This window comes from Amblyomma maculatum, chromosome 1 (genome assembly GCF_055883805.1).
Source record: "Amblyomma maculatum isolate TAMU_Amacu chromosome 1, ASM5588380v1, whole genome shotgun sequence".
Classification (NCBI taxonomy): Eukaryota; Metazoa; Arthropoda; class Arachnida; order Ixodida; family Ixodidae; genus Amblyomma; species Amblyomma maculatum.
The window spans coordinates 477,698,311-477,721,181 of record NC_139344.1 but is presented as its reverse complement, the minus strand read 5'-3'; the positions used below and the strand labels follow the sequence as shown (position 1 = coordinate 477,721,181).

The 22,871-nt window shown below is 48.3% G+C and overlaps 1 protein-coding gene across 3 annotated transcripts in view; it reads right to left on the bottom strand.

Annotated features, from left to right (window-relative positions):
* The window catches only part of LOC146210046 (complement factor B-like), a 455,586-nt gene that overhangs the window by 215,946 nt on the left and 216,769 nt on the right, over positions 1 to 22,871 (bottom strand). For all 3 annotated transcript variants that reach the window (XM_084606869.1, XM_084606879.1, XM_084606887.1), the window contains one exon: positions 4,151 to 4,261. In XM_084606869.1, the coding sequence (XP_084462995.1) occupies positions 4,151 to 4,261 (111 nt within the window). The remainder of the gene's footprint in view (positions 1 to 4,150; positions 4,262 to 22,871) is intronic.

Below are 22,871 nucleotides of genomic sequence, written 5' to 3'. Positions count from 1 at the left end.
AAGAATTCCTGGCTCCGTGGACAGGCCGCCGTTTGAAACTGGCCCTGACAACGTTTAACTCTAGAAACCTAGCTAGTGAAGCAGTTAAGCGGTGCTGTTAGAGGAACTCAGTTAAGTTCAGTCGTTCAGTCGTGTCCGACTCTTCGTGACCCTATGGAACATATCACGCCACGCGTTCCGGTCTCTATCTTCCTAACATCACATAACTTCATCTGCAGCGCCTCAAGGATGCCATCTAACCATCGCGTTCGCTGCCTACCCTTTCTCCGGTGACCCTCAACCTTTCCCAACATCAAATAGTTCTCCAGCAAATCTTTCTCTTCTCATCAGATGACCAAAGTAGTTGAGCTTTATCTTTATAATTTTACCCTCCGATGAGCAGTCAGGGTTTATGGTCGACAATATCGACTGATTTGAGCTTCTGGCAGTCCAAGGAGCTCTGAAGAGTCTCCGCCAGCACCAAAATTCAAACGCGTCAATTCTTCGGCGATCAGCTTTCTTCACAGCCCAACTCTCGCATCCATACTTCACAACTGTAAAGACCATAGCACGAGTTATACGCATCTTGGTTGGCAGTCTAATGTCTCTGCTCTTTGCTAGGCGGTCAAGGCTAACCATGGCTCTCTCTCCCAGAAGCAGGTCTCTCCTAATTTCATGGCTGCAGTCTCCTTCCGGGGTAATCTTGGAGCCCAAGAAGAGAAAATCTGTCACAGCTTCTACTTCTTCTCCTTTGATGCTCCAGGACTTGACAGGGCAAGACCCTTTGTCTTTTTAATGTTCAGTATAAGCCCAAACTTCTCACTCTCTCCTTGTACGCGCATCAGAAGTCTCTTGAGTTCCACTTCACTTTCTGCCATTAAAGTGGTATCGTCCGCATATCTAACGTTGTTGATACATTTCCAGCAATCTTCACTCCAGCTGAAGACTCGTCCAGACCGGCCTTCCCCATGATGCACTCAGCAAATAGGGTAAATAGGCAGGGCGACCGTAGCAGCCTCGTCTCACTTCTTTTTCAATCGGAAATCAATCAGTAAGACCATGCCCAGTTCAGACTGTGGCCTCTTGCCCTTCATGCAGGTTCCTGAGGAGACACTGGAGGAACTAGAGGGTATGAAATGGGATGTCATAGGGCTTATTGAGGTTAGGAGACCGAATGAGGCATATACTGTACTGCAGGATGGGCATGTACTTTGTTATCGAGGTTTACCAGAGACGACAACTAGGAGTAGGTTTCCTTGTCAATACGTATATAGCGGGTAATATAGATGAATTCTATAGTATTAATTATAGGTTGGCAGGATTCGTAATTAGTCTTATTAAGCGGTATAAACTGAAGGTTGTACAGGCCTATGCACCTACTTGTAGTTATGATGACCAGGCAGTTGAAAGCTTCGACGAAGATGTAGAATCGGCAATGCGAAACGTAAAGACGCAGTACGCTGTACTAACGGGCGACATCAATGCCAAGGCACGGAAAAAGCAGACAGGAAGCCAGGGAGTGGGTGACTATGGCATTGGTTCTAGGAATAGCAGGGGGGAGTTACTAGTTTAGTTTGCAGAACGCAATAATATAAGAATCATGAATGCCTTCTTCAGCAAACGGAATAACCGGAAATGGACATGGAAACGCCTAACGGGGCGACTAAAATCAAATTGACTTCATAATGTGTTCAACCGTCGCCATAATGCAAGATGTAGAGGTAATCGGGAAAGTACGATACAGTGACCACAGGATGGTGAGGTCCCGAATTAGCCTAAATCTGAAGAAGGAACGCAACAGATTAGTAGGAAAGAAACCCATCAACGAATTAGCGATGAGGGGGAGGGCAGAAGAATTCAGGATCTCGCTACAGAATAGATATTCAGCTATAACCGAGGATGGTGACATTACCCTAGAAGCAATGAACAACAATTTCAGAGATATCATTACTGAGTGCGTGGTAGAAGTAGGCGGTAGTGTAGTTAGAGAGGATACCGGTAAGCTGTCTAAGGAGACTAACGATTTGATTAAGAAACGCCAGAATATGAAAGCTTCCAATCCAACAGACCAGATGGAATTGGCCGAGATATCAAAGCTAATCAATAAGCGCAAGGTGGCCGATATAAGGAAGTATAAAACGGAGAAAATTGAGCATGCTGTAAAGAACGGGGGAAGTCGTAAAGCGGTAAAGAAGAAATTGGGCATAGACAAAAACCAGATGTATGCGATAAGGGACAAGGCGGGCAACATCATCACGAATATGGACAAGATGGTTGGTTAGCATACCTTAAAGATCATTCAGGCCGGTTAGCTCGCTGGAGTCTCCGCTTACAGGAGTTCGACGTCACTGTTGTGTACAATTGTCCGGCAAGAAACACAGTGAAAATGACTGCCTATTCCGAGACCCTATCCCGTGTTCTACAATTGAAGCAGATGACTCCGGTTTTCTCGGCAATCTCACGACGCCAGATCTCGCTCAACAGCAGCGAGACGACACCGAACTGCGGCCCCTCATCGATTACCTCGAAGGAACGGCCTCATCGCCGCCTCACCTTTTCACGCGTGACCATGTCGTCGTTGTGCTTGCGTGACGACGTCCTCTACAAGACAAACTTCGCTTCCACAGACATTAAGTATCTGCTGGTTGTCCCAACGCCGCGCCGTACCGACGTTTTGCAGGCATGCCACGACAAGCTTTCTGCCTGACATCTCGGTTTTTCTCGCACCTTGGCACGAGTACGACAAAAGTACTACTGGCCCAAGCTTGCCGCTATGGTTCAGCGCTATGTTAGGACGTGCCGTGATTGCCAACGTCGGAAGATACCACCTGTCAAGCCGGCCGGCCTGCTGCAGGTTATTGCTCCTCCGCGATTGCCTTTTCACCAAGTCGGTATGGACTTGCTAGGCCAATTTCCTACGTCATCATTGGGCAACCGGTACATTATAGTCGCCACAGATTATCTAACCCGCTATTGTGAGATGAAAGCTTTTCCCAGCGGCACGTCTACTGATATTGCGAACTTTTTCATCTTTAATCCAGTCCTTTGTCACGGTGCCCCTGCGATCGTTTTAACTGACAGAGGCACGGCATTTACTTCAGCTCTAACCCAGGAAGTGATGTGGCTCACAAGGCACTTGTCATCGCAGAACACCAGCTTACCACCCTCAGACGAATGGCCTTACAGAGCGATTTAATAAGACCATCGCCGATATGCTTTCTAAGTACGCTGACGATGATTATAAGAACTGGGACCAGATACTACGGTATGCAACATTTGCGTATAACACCGCAGTGCAGGAAACAACCCGCTTAACACCGTTTCGTTTAGTGTATGGTCGCGAAGCTGTCACCATGCTGAACGCAATGCTACTGCCAGATGTTGTCCACCCATCGATTTCCGGTGCCGACTAATTCGTGCAGCATGCAGAAGCCGCTCGCCAGCTGGCTAGACTAAGAGTCCGGACACAGCAAGTTAAAGATGCTCGACGTTATAACCTTCGTCACAGGGAGGTAATTTACAACCTTGGCGATGAGGTTTGGGTGTGGACACCTGTTCGCCAGCGGGGTCGCTCCGAGAAGCTTCTGCGCCGCTACTTAGGCCCGTACGAAGTACAACACAAACTCAGCGACGTCACCTACGAAGTGATCCCGCAAAGAACTGTTCGCTCATCCCGACGGCAAGCACAATGGGAAGTCGTACATGTCGCCAGGGTGAAGTCCTTCTACTCCCGCTAGGTCAAGCTACATGTGTCTTTTTTTTTGCTTCCTTTAACCGCTCTATGTAAACGCGGCATCCTCGCCGACTACGGTTATCCTCAACCTCGCCACTCGGCATCGGGACGATGCCTTTTCCATCGGGAGGGGCAATGCCGCAATGTTATCTTACTGGTGCCGCCATGTGGCGAGCTCGACAGACTAGCACGCGCTCGTCTTCTTCGCTCTCGGTGCTCGCCCGCCAGTCGGTTCCGTGCCTTATCTTGCCGGTGCTTTTGCTTAGTTGTGAGTAACCCTGCTTAATCAGTTCCACTGGCTTCTGTCACAATATTATAGCACTCCGTTTTAATCACAACAAACGCGCATATTTCATACCAGAATAGCGTAATACTTGTACATACTTACACTTCCTCAGATGTTTCCACGTGCAAACAAAACACTATAGAAATGCTTACCGTCGGAAATCAGAAATGCTGCGAACTTTTTTGGTCCCTTGATGCGGCCCTTGGCATCAGCAACATTATTCTTCAGAAGTCTAAGAGCTTTGCTAATGGATGTTCCGCCACCTGGTAGAAGGAAGTAAAAATAAACATGGTGATGTAATGGCTTTTTTTGTTTAAAGACCTCTATGAAACGTTTATGGCAGACACCAGCTTGCTAGGTAAAATTCTCCCCGATATCCCCTACCATCAGGGCCTTCTTGGCTAAGAGTAGCATAAACGGTTTTATTATCTTCTCTTTATATTGACACATTTTCGCCCTTTTCTGATTATAGAGATGAGTACAACATCATTCTTTCAGGTGAAATAATAATAATGAACGTTAAATTCTTTAATAAATAAACATGCACTAATATTGCATTATACAAGACAGCATAAACGGAGTATTCTTTTCTGCAAAATCAAAAGCCTATAGAGTAGAGGACTTCAATTACAACCTCGGCATTTGAATATCTTTAACTAAAGAAATTGGGTTGCTCTCGGAATGGTCCCGTATTAAGTTTAAACCCTGTATTTTATCGGTATTGTTGTTCCAGGGTTTTATGTTTACGATGCCCCACAGACTTTTAATTTACGACATCCCATAGTGACAGCGAATCCCATAGGGAGAAAGCAGCAATTGCATTACGAATTGGACAAGATAGTCAAAGTAGCCGAGGAGTTCTGAACTGATCTGTACAATAGCCAAAGCAGTTGACAATAATGAGTTTCGTAGTAGGCAAAAGCAGTCAGACGTTCCCCCAGTCACGAAGGTAGACTCTAAGAAAGCTTTAGAAACTGTGAAAAGGGTAAAAGCAGCTGGATAGGCTAAGGTAACTGCAGATTGGGTGAAGGACGGGGGAGGGGGGATATCGTGCTAGGAAACCTGCCCAGCCTGTATACGCAATGCCTGCTATCATAGACGGTACTGAAGCCATGAAATAATGTATATTACAGTATTTCGTAAGGGAGGGAACACCAAGGACCTGAAAATTTACAGACCAATCAGCTTACTATCCGTTGCGTATATAGTACTAGAAAGCTAGTCGTTAATAGAATTAGCAAAACATTAGACTTCAATCAAGGGAAAGATCAAGCAGTTTTTCAGAAAGGGTACTCTATATATGATATTGCCGCATAGAAAACGATGCCAAAGATGACGACTCGGACCACAAGCGCGAGCCTGGAAGAGAAAGAAGCTTGAACGCAAGACTCGTTCTGGTCGACCATCGGCGTTCTATCTCCTTGGCGTTCTATCGAGACGGGATACTGGTCGAGCGCGCTGGGGTATGTATAAGAATCCTTCCGGCAGTCCACAGAGGATCCAAGACATTGACACGCCTGTCCGTCACGCTAGCCGTCGCCTTCTAAATCTAACCCCGGAGTACAGCCATCTGCCGAATGACTCTTCAAGCGCCCAAGTTCCGCAGATCTCCCAAGCCATGGCACATCCCAACCCTACGCCGGTGACTCTTCAGAACACCAAGGTGCCAGAGAGCTTTCGCGGGAAAGCGTTTGAAGATGTGGAGGACTGGCTCGACCAGTTTAAGCGAGTGGCCAATATCAACCAGTAGAGCACAGACCAGAGGCTTTGCAATGCTTATTTTGCCCTTCAGGATAATGCTAGAACGTGGTTTGAAAACCCCGAGGCCAGCTTGTCAACATGAAATGACATCCGCTGCCAGCCGGTAGACACTTTTGCGAGAACTGATCGACGGAAGTGTGCGTCCAGAAGCCGAATGAGAGCGTGGTTATGTTTGCGGAAGACATGGCTCGCCGTTTCCGCCGTGCCGACCCTAATATGAGTGAGCCAAGGAAGCTACAGCATATCTCATGCACGGTGTCAAAGAACAGGTGTTTGCCGGCTTGGCACGCAACCCACCTAAAGCTGTGGGTGCGTTCGTTAAGGACGCTACGGCTATAGAGCGAGCCCTCCAAGATCGGTGCCGTTAGTACAACCGACCCGTTAACTGTGCTCCGAAGACTTCGGCGGCGTTGACTGCAACCGATAGGACCACGCTTCGAGACCTCATTAGAGAAATTGTCATTGAAGAGCTTTGCATAGTGGGTGGAACAGGGCGAAAAGACAAAACACACAAGAAAACACGCACAACAGACGCGCGCTGACTCGCAAATAATCTTTTATTAGGAAGAAAGCGGATTCTTATACAAAAAATGTCACATGATGTTACAAAGAACGAAACCTTTGACCAGGCAAATTCAAGAGATATCTTTTTCCTTTGTCAGCCACGTGGAAAACCCTATCATGCAAGACCAAACATACAAGCCAACGAATCAAGATTACACTGGTTCAGTAACTATGCGGCCTGCTCCTTTACACTTCCGCAATCCACAGTTACACGTTTAAAACACTTTTTTGACAGCCTGTAAAGCCTTTTCGGCAAACAAAGCTTCCGGTGTTGGCCTTCTTTATTCGACAGAACTAGTCGCAATTTATTGCACTCGAAGTAGTCCACAGGAGAACGTAAGTCCTTACATCGTCGTGGTGCCGCCGGGGATGCAACCAGGGCGTTGACGCTCTCTTCTAGGAACCTCGGGAGTACTAACTCGGCGACTTCTTTGGAGATGTTCGTCGATAGGGTCAGTCAAAGGATAGGCTCGTTAGGGTACTTTGATCCCCGCTCAAGCGTCTTCCGATGTTGTGGAGGAAGATGCGCATCACCCAGTAGCTCTGCTTTTAAGTAGGCCCATCAGCCTTTTTTTAGAAACATGAGGAAGGGCGGATGCCCAAAAAAGTTCTATCGTCTGTCGCGAAGTGGCGACCACTCCTTGTACGTCCTGTCTCGCTGATGTTCGCTGCCAAACTTTCCACATGCCACCCATAAGCACTCCTTGAAGTAACGAGTTTGTCGCCAAAGCTCAGAGCGCAGGATGCGGCACATCCTCTTGGAATGCCCCGCAGACGGCCGTAGCGGCCCACAGAGGAGCTGAGGATCCATGGAGCAAAGGCCTTTCTTGAAATGCCAGGCAAGCACTCGTGCTCTGCATGCGCACACCACATAGAGCATTGTGATGCACGCTGGATTAGTAATGTTGAAGTTTAACCACGAAAAAGGGCCCTGTGCAAAAGAAATATATTGAAGTAGGATGGACAGTTGGGCGAGTTGGTGCAATTGCATATTTCATGTACTCACCGAGGTCCCAAAAGCAGGTCTTAAGCTATTTTTCTGGACACTCAAAAATTGTAAAAATGGAATTGCTAGTAGTTGCATTCGCTCAAGCTTGCTGAGCTCAGGTCATCATTGCATTCATGATGTATTGCATAGTGTATTGCTACAGGTTCGTAGGCTAAAAACTGCAGGATTCCCGGATTTGGTTATTTCGACAACATGTGAAAAGCTTTTGCGGATGGTTAGGAAGGATTGTCTGGTTAGAATAAGGGACAGCGCACAGACGAACAAACTAACGGTGATTACCTACATGCATAAGATTGCACATAACCTAAAACATGTAGCTGGGCGATTCGAAGTTAATGTTGTTTTTTCGGCGCCGCATAAGTTGGGCGGGCTCTGCTGCGCTATCAGGAACCGCCAGGAAAAGCTAAAGAAGAGCAACCCGTTTGAATGCCAGGTTTCGCATAGGTCGAGATTAGTAGACTGCGCCTGCGCTGTCGTGTACAAAATTCCACTGTCTTGCAATATGGTATACATAGGTCAAACGAGTCGGTGCGTCTACGTGAACACCTCAATTTACTGTCGGACACACGATACTCTCACTTGAAAGATCATTGTAGTGTTTGTGGGAAAGAAGGAAAGCAGAAAAACAAAAGTTGTCGCCCCTTGGTTTCAAAAACAGATTTTGTTTCGCTATAGGGACAAAACGACGAGAGAAATTACTGAGGCATATTACATCAAGAAGCAGTCGCAGTGTGTCAGGCAGCCTTCATTGGTGCTTGTCAAAAAAGAGGTTTCTTTCCTGGATAATGTTTGGTGATAATTTATAATTTGTAAAACGAGCCGTGAGAGAGAAGGGTGGGGGGGGGGGGGGGGGGCTTGTATGTTCGGTCTTGCTTGATAGGGTTTTCCAAGTGTCTGATGAAGGAACAAGATATCGCTTGAATTTGCCTGGTCCAGGATTTCGTTCTTTGTAACATCATGTGACATATTTTTTGTAAGAGAATCCGCTTTATTCCTAATGAAAAAATTAGTTGCGAGTCAGCTCTCGTCTGTTGTGCGTCTCTTCTTCTGTGTTTCGTCTTTTCGCGCTGTTTCACCCACTATGCAATTGTACCAACTCGCCCAACTGTCCATCCTACTTTCATGAGGAGCTGCAGCAAATTACGGCTATGAAGGCTTAGTCATAAGAGCCCCTCGTCAGGAATGAAATTCGGTATACCTTATCACCGTCTGCACCATGCAACCAGTCTCACCCCGTCGACAACGCGGCAACCATTTCGGAAACATACCATGCTCCACAACCGGTCAGCTTCACGGCCGACATTCCTGCACCTTACCACGAGCGGTAACCCGAGAGCTATGCCGCTGTCCTTCGTCGCCAGCCTCCAGACCACGCCTCACCAAGCTCACCGAGCCGTCAGGAGACGCGATTCTTCCAGGGGCCTCAGTGGAGCCTTCCAAGCGCTCTCAACCACGCCGAACTGACAGGTGGCGCAGTTATGACAGACGACCACTCAGTTTCTACTCCGGACAACCTGACCACGTATATCGGTAGTGCCGCTACCGCGAAGAGGGGAAGGCCTTTCCGCCTGCTTCTGCTCGCCACCACTTCAACGCTGACTCTTCCCAAATCGAGGACGACCCTCCGGTCAGCAGGGACACCAAATCCCCGGGTTCCCGCCGCCGCTCCTCCCAATAATCACAGCGTTATTCTTCGCCAATGCGTCGTAGCATTGCTGACGTTAGCGGACAGCAGTCCCCCAGCCCTCGCCGGGGAAACTAACAGCAGCAACCTCGCGAGCGGAGGTTGCAACCAGTCGAAAGTGTCAAAACCCCCACCACCACCGCAACTGCCAACAACCCGTGCTTCTGATGCCCCTGTTAACATTGACATTGCCGCACTACCGCCGAAAATGCTGCCTACATTACCGCCGAAAATGCGGCACCAGATGAGCAGCCCCGACGACGAAGCTGACAGCGCCGATCTTGCCGCACTTCCGCCGCAAATGTCAAAAGAGACGAGGAACCCAGATAAAGTTGTTAGTGCTGACCTGGCCGTTTCCATTGACGGGCTGGAGGTACATGCTCTGGTGGATACCGGGGCGGATGTTTCAATTATTAGCCAGAAACTGACTGATACACTGCGCAAGGTAAAAACCGAATGGACTGGGCCAGTAATTAGAAGTGCTGGGGGTCAGCTACTGGCACCGACAGGGAGGTGCACTGCCCGGATAGGAATAGGAAACGCGGTGTTTATTGGCAGCTTCGTTATTCTCCCTGACTATTGCAATGACTTCATCTTGGGCATGGACTTTCTGCGTCATCATGGGGCTGTAATCAGCATTCGGGACAGCGTCGTTGCCTTCACCAAGAAGCTGAAGACCTTGGTTATGCGGAAGCACCACTGATACCCTTACGCGTCGCCAATGAGACGGTGACATTACTTCCGCGATCATGCTTTCTTGTTAAAGTGAAGTGCGACGTGGCGCATACCGGCGATGGTATCGCCGAATGGGCAGTCACCCTGGTACTAAGCCGAGGTGTTTCTATAGCTCGAGGGCTAGTCAACTTGACTAATGGGCAGACCGAAGTGCTGCTTGCAAACTTCAGCGACGAGCGTCAGCAAATTCCGAAAGGCACAACTGTGGCATTTTTTACAGCCTCCCAAATGCGCAGAACTGCTTCTCACTGCAGCAGGAAGGATTAATGTGCAAGACGCCCATAACCATCGTCGATGTGAGTCCTAATTTGTCTTCTTCAGAACTGGACCACCTTTTCGAAATCCAAAAGGCGGTCCATCAGTGTCGAGACTGCTTTGCTTCCGGATCGCGGATCGGCCAAACGCCTTTGACAAAACAGAATCATCACGGATGACTCGATTCGCCCGATTCGACAAAATCCTTACCATGTGGCTCCGAAAGAACGAGTAGCAATTCAGCGCCAGGTGGCCGAAATGCTTAGAGACGACGTTATCACGCCGTCACAGAGCCCCTGGGCTTCCCCCGTTGTACTTTGTTAAAAAGAAGGACGACAGCTTACGCTTTTGCATAGACTACCGCAAGCTCAACCAAGTGACTAAAAAAGACGTGTACCCTCTTCTTCGCATCGACGAATCCCTTGATAGCCTACGAAATGCACGTTACTTCTCATCAATGGACTTGAAAAGTGGATATTCGCAGTGAGAAGTAGATGAGAGGGATCGGGAGAAGACAGCATTCGTCGCTCTAGACGGATTGCATGAGTTTAAGGTCCTTCCGTTCGGTTTATGCTAGGCATAGCAACATTTCTGAGGCTGGTGGATACTGTGCTCTCGGGACTTAAGTGGCAAACCTTCCTAGTGTATCTTGACGACGTAATTGTGTTTTCGGCCACATTCGAAGAGCATCTACGCTGTTTGCTAGCTGTGGTTCAGGCCATACGATCTTCGGGCCTCACACTAAAACCCGAAAAGTGCCACTTCGGTTACGAGGAACTGCAGTTCTTAGATCACGTCATTAGCCAAGAAGGTGTCCGGCCTGATCCTGAAAAGCTCTCTGCAGTCGCCAAATTCCCAACACCTACGGACAAAAAGACATTGCAGCACTTCCTGGGTCTTTGCGCCTATTACCGCCTTATAGCCGGTTTATTGCTGGCTTCTCACGAAATGCCTGGCCATTAACTTCACTAACGCGTGACAACGCTGTCTTTTGCTGGTGCGAAGAACAGCAACAAGGTTTTATCGAGCTGCGGTGGCGTCTACAGACACCACTTTTACTGGCGGACTTTGATGATGACGCCTCTACACTGCTTCATACGGATGCCAGCAACGTGGGCTTAGGTGCTGTGTTGGTGCAGCGCCAGGATGGTGTGGAAAACATAATTGCGCACGCCAGCAGGACCCTATCTAAAGCAGCAGCGAACTACTCGGCAACCGAAAAAGAATGCCTTGCAATGGTATGGGCGGTTATGAAGTTCCGCCTTTATTTGTACACTCGCCCCTTTCAAGTCGTTAGCGACCATCACTCTGTCTGTTGGCTGACGAACCTAAAGAACCCTTCAGGGACACTCGCTAGTTGGAGCCTTCGATTACAAGAATTCGACATGGCAGTTATTTACAAATCTGAGAAGAAGCACATGGAAACTGATTGCCTTTCGCGAGTGCTGGTCGAACCTTCCACTATGACCGATGAAGACACTGTGGTTTAGGTGTCATAGATTTCGCAACGCTTTCCAAACAGCAGCGAGAAGACCAGGAATTGCTTCCTCTTAGTGATTTCTTGGAGAAGCTAACTACGGTTGTGCGTAAGATTTTCGCCCGAGTAATCTCTTCATTCTTTATTCGCAACAGCGTACTTTACAAGAACTTCCGCCCTGGGGGAACCCATTATCTACTCGTCGTCCCATCTGCTCTCCGCAGCGAAGTTTTGAAAGCGTGTACACGACGAGCGAACCGCCGGTCATCTAGGCTACACCCGCACGCTGGCTACAGTATAGCGGATTCTACTGGCCAACACTACTGGCGACAGTCAAACACTATGTACGCACGTGCATAGACTGCCAGTAAAACCAGCTGGCCTACTCAACCCTCTTCAAGTGCCAGCGACATCTTTTAAGCAAATCGGCAAGGACCTCCTGGGACCATTTCCAACGTGCACAGCCGGGAATAAATGGATAATTGTCGCCACCGATTATCTAGCCCACTTCGCAGAGACCAAGGCTCTGCAAGGGGTACCGCCGCCGAAGCAGCTCGGTTCTTCGTTGAGAACATTGTCATGAGGAATGGCGCTCCGGCACTCATTATAACTTAACGGGGAACTGCATTTACCCAGAACGTTTGTAAACCGTTCTCCGCCTGAGTGTTACCAGTTACTGTAAAACTACAGCCTATCACCCTCAAACCAATAGTTTAAAGGGACGCCTCAATAAGGCCATCGCAGACATGCTTTGCATGTACGTCGATATGAACCACAAGAATTAGGACGAAATTCTTCCCTACGTCACATTCGCCTACAATACGGCACGCCAAGATGTCACTCGTATGTCTCCATCAAGCCTCCTTAACGGGAGACCAGTAACAACTATGCTGGATGCAATGTTGCTCCCGAATGTCGACATCGATGAGCTCAATTAGAACGCCGAGGAATGCACTCAGCGTGCAGAGGAAGCTCGACAACTAGCGCGTGTGCGAATCAAAAATCAGCAAGAGCATGATGCACGACGCTACAATCATAGACACCGACATGTAATGTACGAACCTGGCGACAAAGTGTGGGTCTGGACGCCTATTCGCCGCCGTGGACTCTTCGAAAAACTATTGCGGCGGTACTTCGTACCCTATGTTGTTCAGCGACGTTTAACCGACGTCACTTATGTGGTGGGGCCAGACGGGGTATCGACATCAAAGCGACGCCAGCAACAAGCCGACGTTATCCACTTTGTACGTATGAAGCCGTACAACTCGGGCTGACCTTGAACTCCTATTTCCTTTTATGTTCATCGAGACGTTGCTTCCTGAGGAGGGGGGCACATGCCGCATAGAAGACGACGCCAAAGATGACGACTCAGATCACAAGCGCGAGCCTGGAAGAGAAAGACGCTTGAACGAAAGACTCGTTCTGGTCGACCATTCAAACCGTCTATCGTTAGGCCCTCCTAGGCGTTCTATCGCGGCGTGACAATATACATACCACCAACCAGGCAATAGAAAAAGCCCTTTTACATAGTATTCATTGATTACGAAAACTCATTTGACTCAGTAAAAACCTAGGCATTGCGAAATCAGGGTGTAGACGAGCCGTACGTGAAAGTACTGGAAAGAAAGTAAGAAAGTTCCTGTAAGAAAGGTGTTAGGCAAGGAGACAAAATCTCCACAGTTCTATTCACAGTTTGGTTACAGGAAATATTCAGAGACTTGTAATGGGAGCAGTTAGGGATAAGTGCGATTCGCTGATGGCATTGCCGTGATTAGTAAATTAGGGGATGAACTGCAAACAATGATTGATAACCTAGACAGGAAAAGCAGAAAGGTAGGATTGAAAATTTATATCCAGAAGACTAAGATAATGTTCAACAGCCTCGGGAAGAAACAGCGGTTTACGTTAGGTAGCGAAGCACTGGAATTTGTAAGTGAAAAATCTATTATAGGACAGATAGTAACCGCAGATGTGGACCATGAAAGGAAAATAGGATCGGGATGGAGCGGATTTGGCAAGCACTCGCAGATTATGACTACAAGTTTACCGATATCGCTCATGAGGAATGTACACAACAGTACTAGCCTATTGGACTGAAACGTGGGACAACGCAGAGGGCTATGGAACGAAAAATGGAAGTCAAGAGATAGGAAACGTGAAGATCGGGTCAGAGAAATAAATCGTCACTGACATCATAGTGGTAATGAAGAAGAAAGGGGCAGTACGTGTGCGAAGAGAGGATAACAGATGGTTACTTAGGGTAACAAACCGGATTCCAAGGGAAAGGAAGCGCAGGAGGTGGCGCAAGAAAGTTAGGTGGGCGGATGAGGTTAAGAAGTTCACAGGACTCAAATAGATGCCGCTCGCACTGGACCGGGTTAATTGGAGATATGGGAGAGGCCTTAGCCCTGCAGAGGGTATCGTCAGGCTGATGATGATGATGATGATAGTGACTGCTGCGAAAATACCTCGTTTAGGATCAATGAATATTATGACATGTCTTAAACGAAGACCTCAATTCAGAAAGCAACAGATTAGTCAAATAAAGAATGTTTCGCATAAAGTACGGGTGAACATGGGAGCCTTTTATGGCGAAAGCGCTGATACACTCATCACCACCGACCAAAAATCTTGTCCGGCCGTTCTTATTCGTTTCTTTGTTTGGTTGGTTTTCGTTTGCTTTATGGCCTTCAGCGTATTGACACGGGCAAGAGCGCTCGTCAGGTTATGCGTGTGATGATGGTGATTGTGGCGAGTGTGCGGGTGGCTCGAAAGGAAGTGAAGTGTGGCCGCGTGCGGGGCGTGCCAGTGCGCGTGAGTTTGTTCCGACAAGCGAACGGGTCGGACGCTCCTGGGCGTCGCTGGCGGCGGAGTTCATCGTCCTGGGCCTGGCGTTCAAGGCCGGCTCGCCAGCACCTGTCGGGCACCTGGTCCGAGGTCTGGTACTGCCCAGCGCTTCGCCATCCGGCGAACAGCTTGCGGAGACAGCTCAACCGCTCCAGCGTGCCTGGCAGCCGCATTTGTGCTGCCGCACTGGTGCCGCACTTTGCAGTACCCGGGCGTGACGCGGTACCCCGCGGTACACCGCAGTACCCCGGACTGTGAATCAGACGCCGGATACAGACGCCGGAGCGAGTCCTCGGGCGACTGGAAGTCCCAAACCAGAAGTAGGACGGTTTTGTGTTGGGACATATTCTATTGGGATAAGCTAGGCTGTATGCATGTCTGTGCCAGTTACGTTAATTGGTCAAGAAAAGAAAAGCGTCCGTGTGTCTGTGAACCTGCTCTGCTACCTGCCCAGAGCTCCTGAACGGACCTGGGCCCATATATAACATCACAATTTGGCGAGCCTGCCAGGATCCTAGAAATTAGTAGATTCAAGGAACTAATCATTCAGAGAGAGGGCAGAGAGTCGAGGACGGGTTCACACGCATCGCGACGTTTGAGCAAAGATGGAGCTCGAGGCGTTGGTGCTGATGAGCGAGCAGCTAGGTATGACGCTTAAAGAATTCCTCGGCTGGTACGAAGAACAGCTTAGCATTGACAAAGAGGAATTAGAAGCGGACTGGGCAGAAACGCGAATGGATGGGCGGCTTACGCCTAATGCCGAACCCAAGCATTTGCATGAGGTTACAGAACTCCGTGAAAGAGAACAGTGGTTGAAGGCGACCGAAAAAACACTATTAGAGCTTCGAAAACGCGTGACAGCGGAGGAGAAAAACGCCTCGTTTCATGGTGTTGGACGTTACATAGATAGAGCTACTGGGTTGGATCAGAGCAGCCCTGACAAAGTGACCCTACTGTTTAATGAAGCACATGGGGCATTACAGGCCGCAGCACCTGCTAGTAGTGTAAGACCACATCTAGAGCATGAGTACAAAGCTGTGAAAGACCTTACGAAGCCTTCAGCGCTACATGTGCTCTGTTTTGACATAGATACAGTTGGACACCGTCCTAATATGTTCACCTCTGTTCTTAACGAGGTTAAGAGCTCCATAAGGACATATGTCTGCATGGAAAGGTGCCTTACTGACTGTCACAGTAATACTGAAAACGTAAGCACCTTGATAAAGGATCACAGGGAAGGACTATGCATCCATGAGAAGGTTGAGAATAAAGTCGTTGTGAGCAGAAATGTGAGCATGCGTGAAGATGAGAAAATGCATAACGAGAGTTTAAGAGTCAAGACTGTGGCTGGCCTAGGTTATATAAGGCTGCTACGAAATGTTGAGCGTGAGAAGCTCGCAAATGGACTGTTGAGCAGCACTGGAAATTCTCCGGAACGTCGAGATGGCTATCTTACTTTAGATACAGCTGCAGCGACTCACACGCCTGGTGAGGATCGCCGCCGGAAAGGTGGGCGACCGAGGCATACCAAGAAAAGTACAGATTCTGATGTTTCTAGACTATCTGGAGAACAGGCGGAGGCGAAAGACTGGCCGCAGATCTTCCATGTTCCCAAAGCCGTAAAATCAGTGATGGTTCATCTCAAGAAGAATGTTGGTGGCCGGAAAGAACACCCCCTACGAGAAGCAAGCTGTGCGAGAAAGTGCAGAAGTGCGCGAAGAACCTCGACGTGCAAAGCTCATTTCCGCAAGCACATTCGGTTTAAGCCAAGGACGGAAATGAAACCACATGCCATAAAACAGTGGCATCGTACTCACTGCCGGAAAAAAGCAGCTTGTGAAATAACGGAGGTTGTTGCGTCTTAGAATTATCGAGAAGTCGAAATCTCTCTACCATGCGCCAATTGTGTTTGTTAAGATGTCAGACAACGCATACGATTGTACAGTAACTTCCGGGAGTTCAATAACGTCCTGAAGTCTGACTGTGGGTTCATTCCGCGCATTGATGCCGTCTTCATCCCTGCAGGACAGAAAACGTTTTTCTCCAAGTTCAATTTTACGAAGGGTACGTCATCGGAAGGTCACTATGGTTGCTGGAAGCAGGAAAAAAAACGGATTTTTCCAGTATTTCTGGACTGTACCACTTTCGATATATGCCTTTTGGCATCAAAACACCACCACCACCTAGAAAGGGCTCGCACAAAACAAGACATACTACGACCGCAAGAGTCGGCCGGGGAAGCTACAGCCTGGAGAGAAAGTGCTCATCTTCCTGCTGGCCTATTCAAACAAACTATTCATGTAATGGCGAGGTCCATTTGAAGTTGTGGGCGTGAGAAACGAGGTTAACTACCTCACTGACTTGGGAGGTGCAAAGGAACAATCCCACATCAACATGCTGAAAAAATATGAGAAACTGCGTACCAATTTCCCCACCGTGGCTGTCGCCGCTGTAGAAGGAAACATGTCAAACACACATCCCATCTGTCGCAAGAAATGTGACTACAGTGACTGTATCCCGCTATTAAGTTTGTGCCACGCAAGGACTACCATTGATGCTTAGGTGTCGCAAACTATGGGAACTTGCTTCCATATGAAGTGCGAAAGAGTATGTCAAGGAAACTGACAATGTGGGCGCTGACTACGTAAGCCGTGTGTGAACTTGAGCCTGCATTCTGCAGCCTTGTATTTCTTGTGTTAGTGTTTAAGTCCTGTGTCTATGTTACATGAGCAGCGTGTGAAAGGTGTGGGAGTGTGTTTCTGGTGTCCGAACAAAAATTTAAAAAAACGAACTCGTGTGTTGCATTGTGAAGTTTTGTGTGCTTCTGATTTGGGTTTATTATTGTTGTAGTTTGTTCTCTCCCCGCCACGTTTTCCCCCTCCCCGGCGCCAGAACAGTTGCAAGAAACTGTCTTGAAACGGGGGGAGGTTGTGATGATGGTGATTGTGGCGAGTGTGCGGGTGGCTCGAAAGGAAGTGAAGTGTGGCCGCGTGCGGGGCGTGCCAGTGCGCGTGAGTTTGTTCCGACAAGCGAACGGGTCGGACGCTCCTGGGCGTCGCTGGCGGCGGAGTTCATCGTCCTGGGCCTGGCGTTCAAGGCCGGCTCGCCAGCACCTGTCGGGCACCTGGTCCGAGGTCTGGTACTGCCCAGCGCTTCGCCATCCGGCGAACAGCTTGCGGAGACAGCTCAACCGCTCCAGCGTGCCTGGCAGCCGCATTTGTGCTGCCGCACTGGTGCCGCACTTTGCAGTACCCGGGCGTGACGCGGTACCCCGCGGTACACCGCAGTACCCCGGACTGTGAAGCAGACGCCGGATACAGACGCCGGAGCGTGGCCTGCCGCGCTACCGAGTCCTCGGGCGACTGGAAGTCCCAAACCAGAAGTAGGACGGTTTTGTGTTGGGACATATCCTATTGGGATAAGCTAGGCTGTATGCATGTCTGTGCCAGTTACGTTAATTGGTCAAGAAAAGAAAAGCGTCCGTGTGTCTGTGAACCTGCTCTGCTACCTGCCCAGAGCTCCTGAACGGACCTGGGCCCATATATAACATCACAATGCGTTTAGCTCCTGCTCTACTGAACTGTTTTGTTTTTTACACAAGTTATTCAATAAAGTTCAAACTTGAAAACTTTCTAAGCAACTCAGGCTACGTCTGCCGTAGTGGAGGGCTCTGGAAGTTTCGTTGTTATTTATTGTGCACTTCGCACATAACAGAGATGCCTTGCTTGGAGTCTTCAGTAAAAAGCCGCTGTAGCGGCTGGGATTTTTATTTGTGTCTTTTAATTCACACACAGACAAACCATTGCTGTGAATTTGACCTGGGGTTTCGAACATGGTATTTATAACGTGGAAACAATGTTTATGAAGTACCGACAGATAACTAGGAAGAACAGAATCAGATCAGCACGATGCAAAATGGTACGTGGTTGTTTACCAAAACAAGAGACAATGCAGAGCACATCACGGAGAGTGAATGCCAAACCGGTTCCAACTAGGCTTGTCTATACAACTCCCTTAAATACACAATTATCCTACACAAATTTCCTTTGCAGAGATCAGCATTGTCGATCTAAGATGCGCGAAGCACTACCGTGGCAGGCGCTCAATATAAATAGTTTTAGGTAGCTTATGACTAGCAGATTATGAAGCGTGGCGTGACATGGTCCATAGGGTCACGAAGAGTCGGACACGACTGAACGCCTGAACTGAACTGAGCAGATTATGACTAGCAGCTTACCGGTATCGCTCAAGAGGAAAGTATACAACAGTTGCATCTTACCTGTACACACCTATGGGGCTGAAACGTGGAGGAAAAACCAAGAGGGTGCTACTTAAGTTGAGGACAACTCAGAGGGCTATGGAACGAAAAATGGTAGGGGTAACATTAAGAGATAGGAAGCGTGCAGAGTGGGTCAGAGAAATAACTCAAGTTACTGACATTCTAGTGGAAATTAAGAAGAAATGGGAATGAGCAGGACATGTAGTGCGAAGAGAGGATAACCGATGGTCGCTTAGGGTAACAAACTGGATTCCAAGGGAAAGAAAGCGGAGCAGGGGGCTGCAGAAAGTTAGGTGGGCGGATGAGGTTAAGAAGTTTGCAGGGGTCAAATGGATGCCGCTAGCACAGAACCGGGTTAATGAGAGAAATATGGAAGAGGCCTTCGCCCTGCAGTGGGTATAGTCAGGCTGATGATGATGAAGTAGCCTAAATAGCCGCCATTCGAACAGAAGCTCCCAAACGACCTCAAAAGCTGGTTAAAACCAGTAGCTTACGTATTCAAGCGCACCGGTACATCACTTCTGATCGCAAAGGTTACTGTAAACCTCTGCAATTTGACGGGGCGATTTGACATGGCGCCACATGTAAAGCTCAAAATGCAGCTTTCCGTGCTCTCGCACTATAATCGCTTTAACAAAGATAACGTCTCCCAATATTTAATTGCTTTCAGGTACTCATCGGTGAAACTTGCTTATTCCTTATGAGCCTTATTCATCATCCAGGTTTCACCTGAAAACTGATGTCAGATCTCTTTTCCTCCTATTGGCTCCTTTTGGAATTGACTTTTTTCTGTCATTTTATTTTTAGCCCTTTTTGGCTATTTTATAGCATTCTCTTTTCATGTTGTCCTCGCATAGGGTTATTCTTTACTCTTTTACTGCCCCGCCTGTGTGACGCAGTGGTTACTACAATGCCCGGGAATGCGGGATAAAAGCCCGGCCTCGGCGGCCGCTCTTCGATGCTGGCGAAAAGCAAGGTACGCACTTGCTGTGCGATGTCAGTGCACGTCAAAGAAGGCCAGTTGGTAGAAATTCCATCAGTCCTCTACTAAGCGCGTCTCTCATAGCCTGAGCCACTTTGGGATGCTAAACCACGAACAAACCAAAACTGTTTTACTACCTAGAATTTTCTCCTTCTTCTACCTTGACAAATAGCACCCTTGTATCCATCCTTTCAAATTCGTATTTCACGTATTTTTGACCTTCGTTATATTTCTGTCGCGTGTGAAGTCAGCAGCTGTTCTCCATGTTTTCCCGCTCACTTTTTTATGTATATTGTGCTGTCCTGTGTTATTCCGAGACGCCGAGAATGTAATACTTTATTTGGACAGCAACACGAGGCTAGCGCTACAGTCGCACACGCGAACCATAATTGCGTACATCAGATGGCGGCACATAGTAGCAAGACGGCGGCAAGCTCGATAAGTGTTGCGCCGATATAACACTTCCCCTCCAACAAAATCAGAATCTATCATACGTCAGACGATCCGGCTTCCGCTTGTCAGGAGCGCTGTGCCTTGATAGCACAGGTAACCCAGCATCAGTTTGTTCCGACGTTGATGCACTTTGGGCGTGACTTGAAAGTGGATAACAATCACTCTGATCAAACACTGGCTGGTTCGAGGCAGCCGTAGGAGAGCGTTCACTTTCGAGCAAGTCACTTGCAAGGGGGTAATCTGTATCACTTTCGTCCACAACAGCAGACTTCACAAAAAAACGTCGCAAATGATCAGCATGCACAAATCGAGTCTGTCCGTCTACAACCACAAGGTGTGTTTTGCTGATTTCACACCTACGACCCTGCCTGGACGCCACTTCACCTGTTCCCCACGCACCGAACGCACAAACACAATATCACCAACAGCAAATGATCTATCCTTTGCTTGTTTGCAATGCGAACATTCCTCTCCGATCTGGCATTTATTGTAATCTTGCAGGTTCGGTTTCAACAAAGATAACCTTGTGCGCAGCTTCCTCCTCAAGAACAGTTCATCTGGTGATTGGCCGGTAAATGTGTGCGGCGTTGTTCTGTAAGCGAACAGAAAGTTATCTATCCTGTGCTGCAGTGATCCAGAACTTTTGTTCTTCTGGTCTTCCAGCAATTGCTTCAACAGCGACAGTTTACTGCTTGGACAGCCCGTTCTGCCGAGCCGTTCGACTGAGGAAAATTGGCGGAGTGAGCGTGTTCTTGAACCCGTTTGTCAAAAGGAACTCCTCGAATTCTTTTGCATGAAACTGCGGCCCGTCATCTGTGACTACCTCTGTCGGCAGACCATGACTTGCGAACAACGAGCGCACCGTTTCGATTGTGCTTTGCGTAGTCGTTGATGTCATGATTTTTATTTCCAACCATTTGGAATAGGAATCTACAGCTAGAAGAAACATCTTTCTTTCTTTTTCAGCAAAGTCTAGATGTACCCTCTCCCAACTGCTTGTGCACCACTTCCAAGATGAAAGCGGCGCTAGTGGCCCCACAGATTTTGTGCTTTGACAAATTTCACATGCTTCACTGCTCGTTCGAGGCAGTTGTCTATCTGTGGCCACCAAACCATTCACCTCGCAAGTGCTTTCATCTTTGTTATACCGATGTGTTGCTCATGCAACAAGCACATAACTTCACTTTGAAGCTACTGTGGTACAACGACTCTGTTGTTCCACATCAAACAGCCGCAATCGACTGAAAGCTCAAACCGCTTAACGAAAAAAGGCTGATAAAGTGTGTCCACAGCACGCGGCCATCCGTGCCATACCATTTCACGATCAGTACTAAGAACTGGATCTTTCACAGTTTCCCGTTCGATATATTTAGCAGTTAAGGGGAGTTTTCTATCAGGCGAAAAATAAAATATTTCTTCTGCCGCGTCACCGGCTTCAGGGAGTGGAGGGCGTGATAAGCCATCAGCATTGGCTATCTTTGTTCCTGCTCTGCGCAAAATGCGAAAGTTGTAGTTTGCAAGGAAAATTCCCCAGCGATTCACGCGAGCTGCAGCGACTGCATTCGTGTGGTTCTCTGCCTCAAAAATAGCGGTGAACGACTGTTGATCGGTGATAACGTTGAACTTACGCCCATACAGATATTTATGAAATTTCTTTTCTGCAAAAAGAACCGTAAGAGCTTCTTTTTGCACCTGCGCGTAATTACGCTTGGCGGGAGTCACTGATCGAATTGCGAACGCAATCGGTCGCTCTACGCCCTCAACCACGTGTGACAGCACCGCGCCTAAGCCGTAAGCAGAAGCGTCACATGTCAGCTGTATTTCTTTCTTTACATCATACAGTTCCAAAACCATGTCTTCACTGATCAAATATTCACACCGTTTGAACATGCGCCACACTGGCTCGACCACTTCCATGTGCTGCCTTTGCGCAACAGTTGATGAAGAGATTCTAGCAAGTTTGCTAGGCCAAGCAAAAATTTGGCGTAGTGGTTTACTAGACCCAAAAATGCTTTTAGTTGAGTCACGTTAGTTGGTTTAGGTGCTTCTCGAATCGCCTTTACTTTTTCTGGTGTAGGGCGTACGCCATGCTTGTCTAGCTCATGTCCCAAGTCACAAACATTTTCTTGGAAAAATTTGCATTTCCCTGGGTTTACACGGATGCCGTGTTTACTGAGCGTTTGTAGCACTTGCTCGGTACGGTGATAGCACTCCGTCAGCTCTTTACCTGCTATTAACACATCATCCAGGTAACAGGCAGTTCCAGGTATGTTTCCTAACACCTGGCCCATCACGGCCTGAAACATTGCGGGGGCGCTTGCCACTCCGTACGGCATTCGCCGGAACCTGAACAGTCCCATGTGCATGTTCACCGTCAGCAATTCTTGTGCCTGCTCATCCAGCTCAAGCTGCAGGTAAGCCTTAGACCAATCCAGTAAAGTGAACACGGTCCCTCCAACCAGTGACGCGAATATGCCCTCTTGCAGAGGCAGTGGATAGTGGTCGAGTTCAATACCACAATTTACAGTCACTCTGTAATCCCCACATATCCTAATCTGCTTTCTTTGGGACGATTACTTGCGGTGTAGCCCTGTGCCTCACTCTGTACACCACACCAGCCTTTTCCACCTGTTCGGGTCTCGCCTTACAAAACACTGGCTGCGCATCGTTTTTCATTTGGATGCTACCGGTGAATCCCTGAATAGAACCTGGCTTGTTCCGCTGCTACCGTCTACCTGCCATCCTGCACGTTATCAACATCATGTTGCAACTGCTCAACAGCATTGTGCAAGTCAACTTTTAGTGCCGTTATCCAATCGCGACCTAA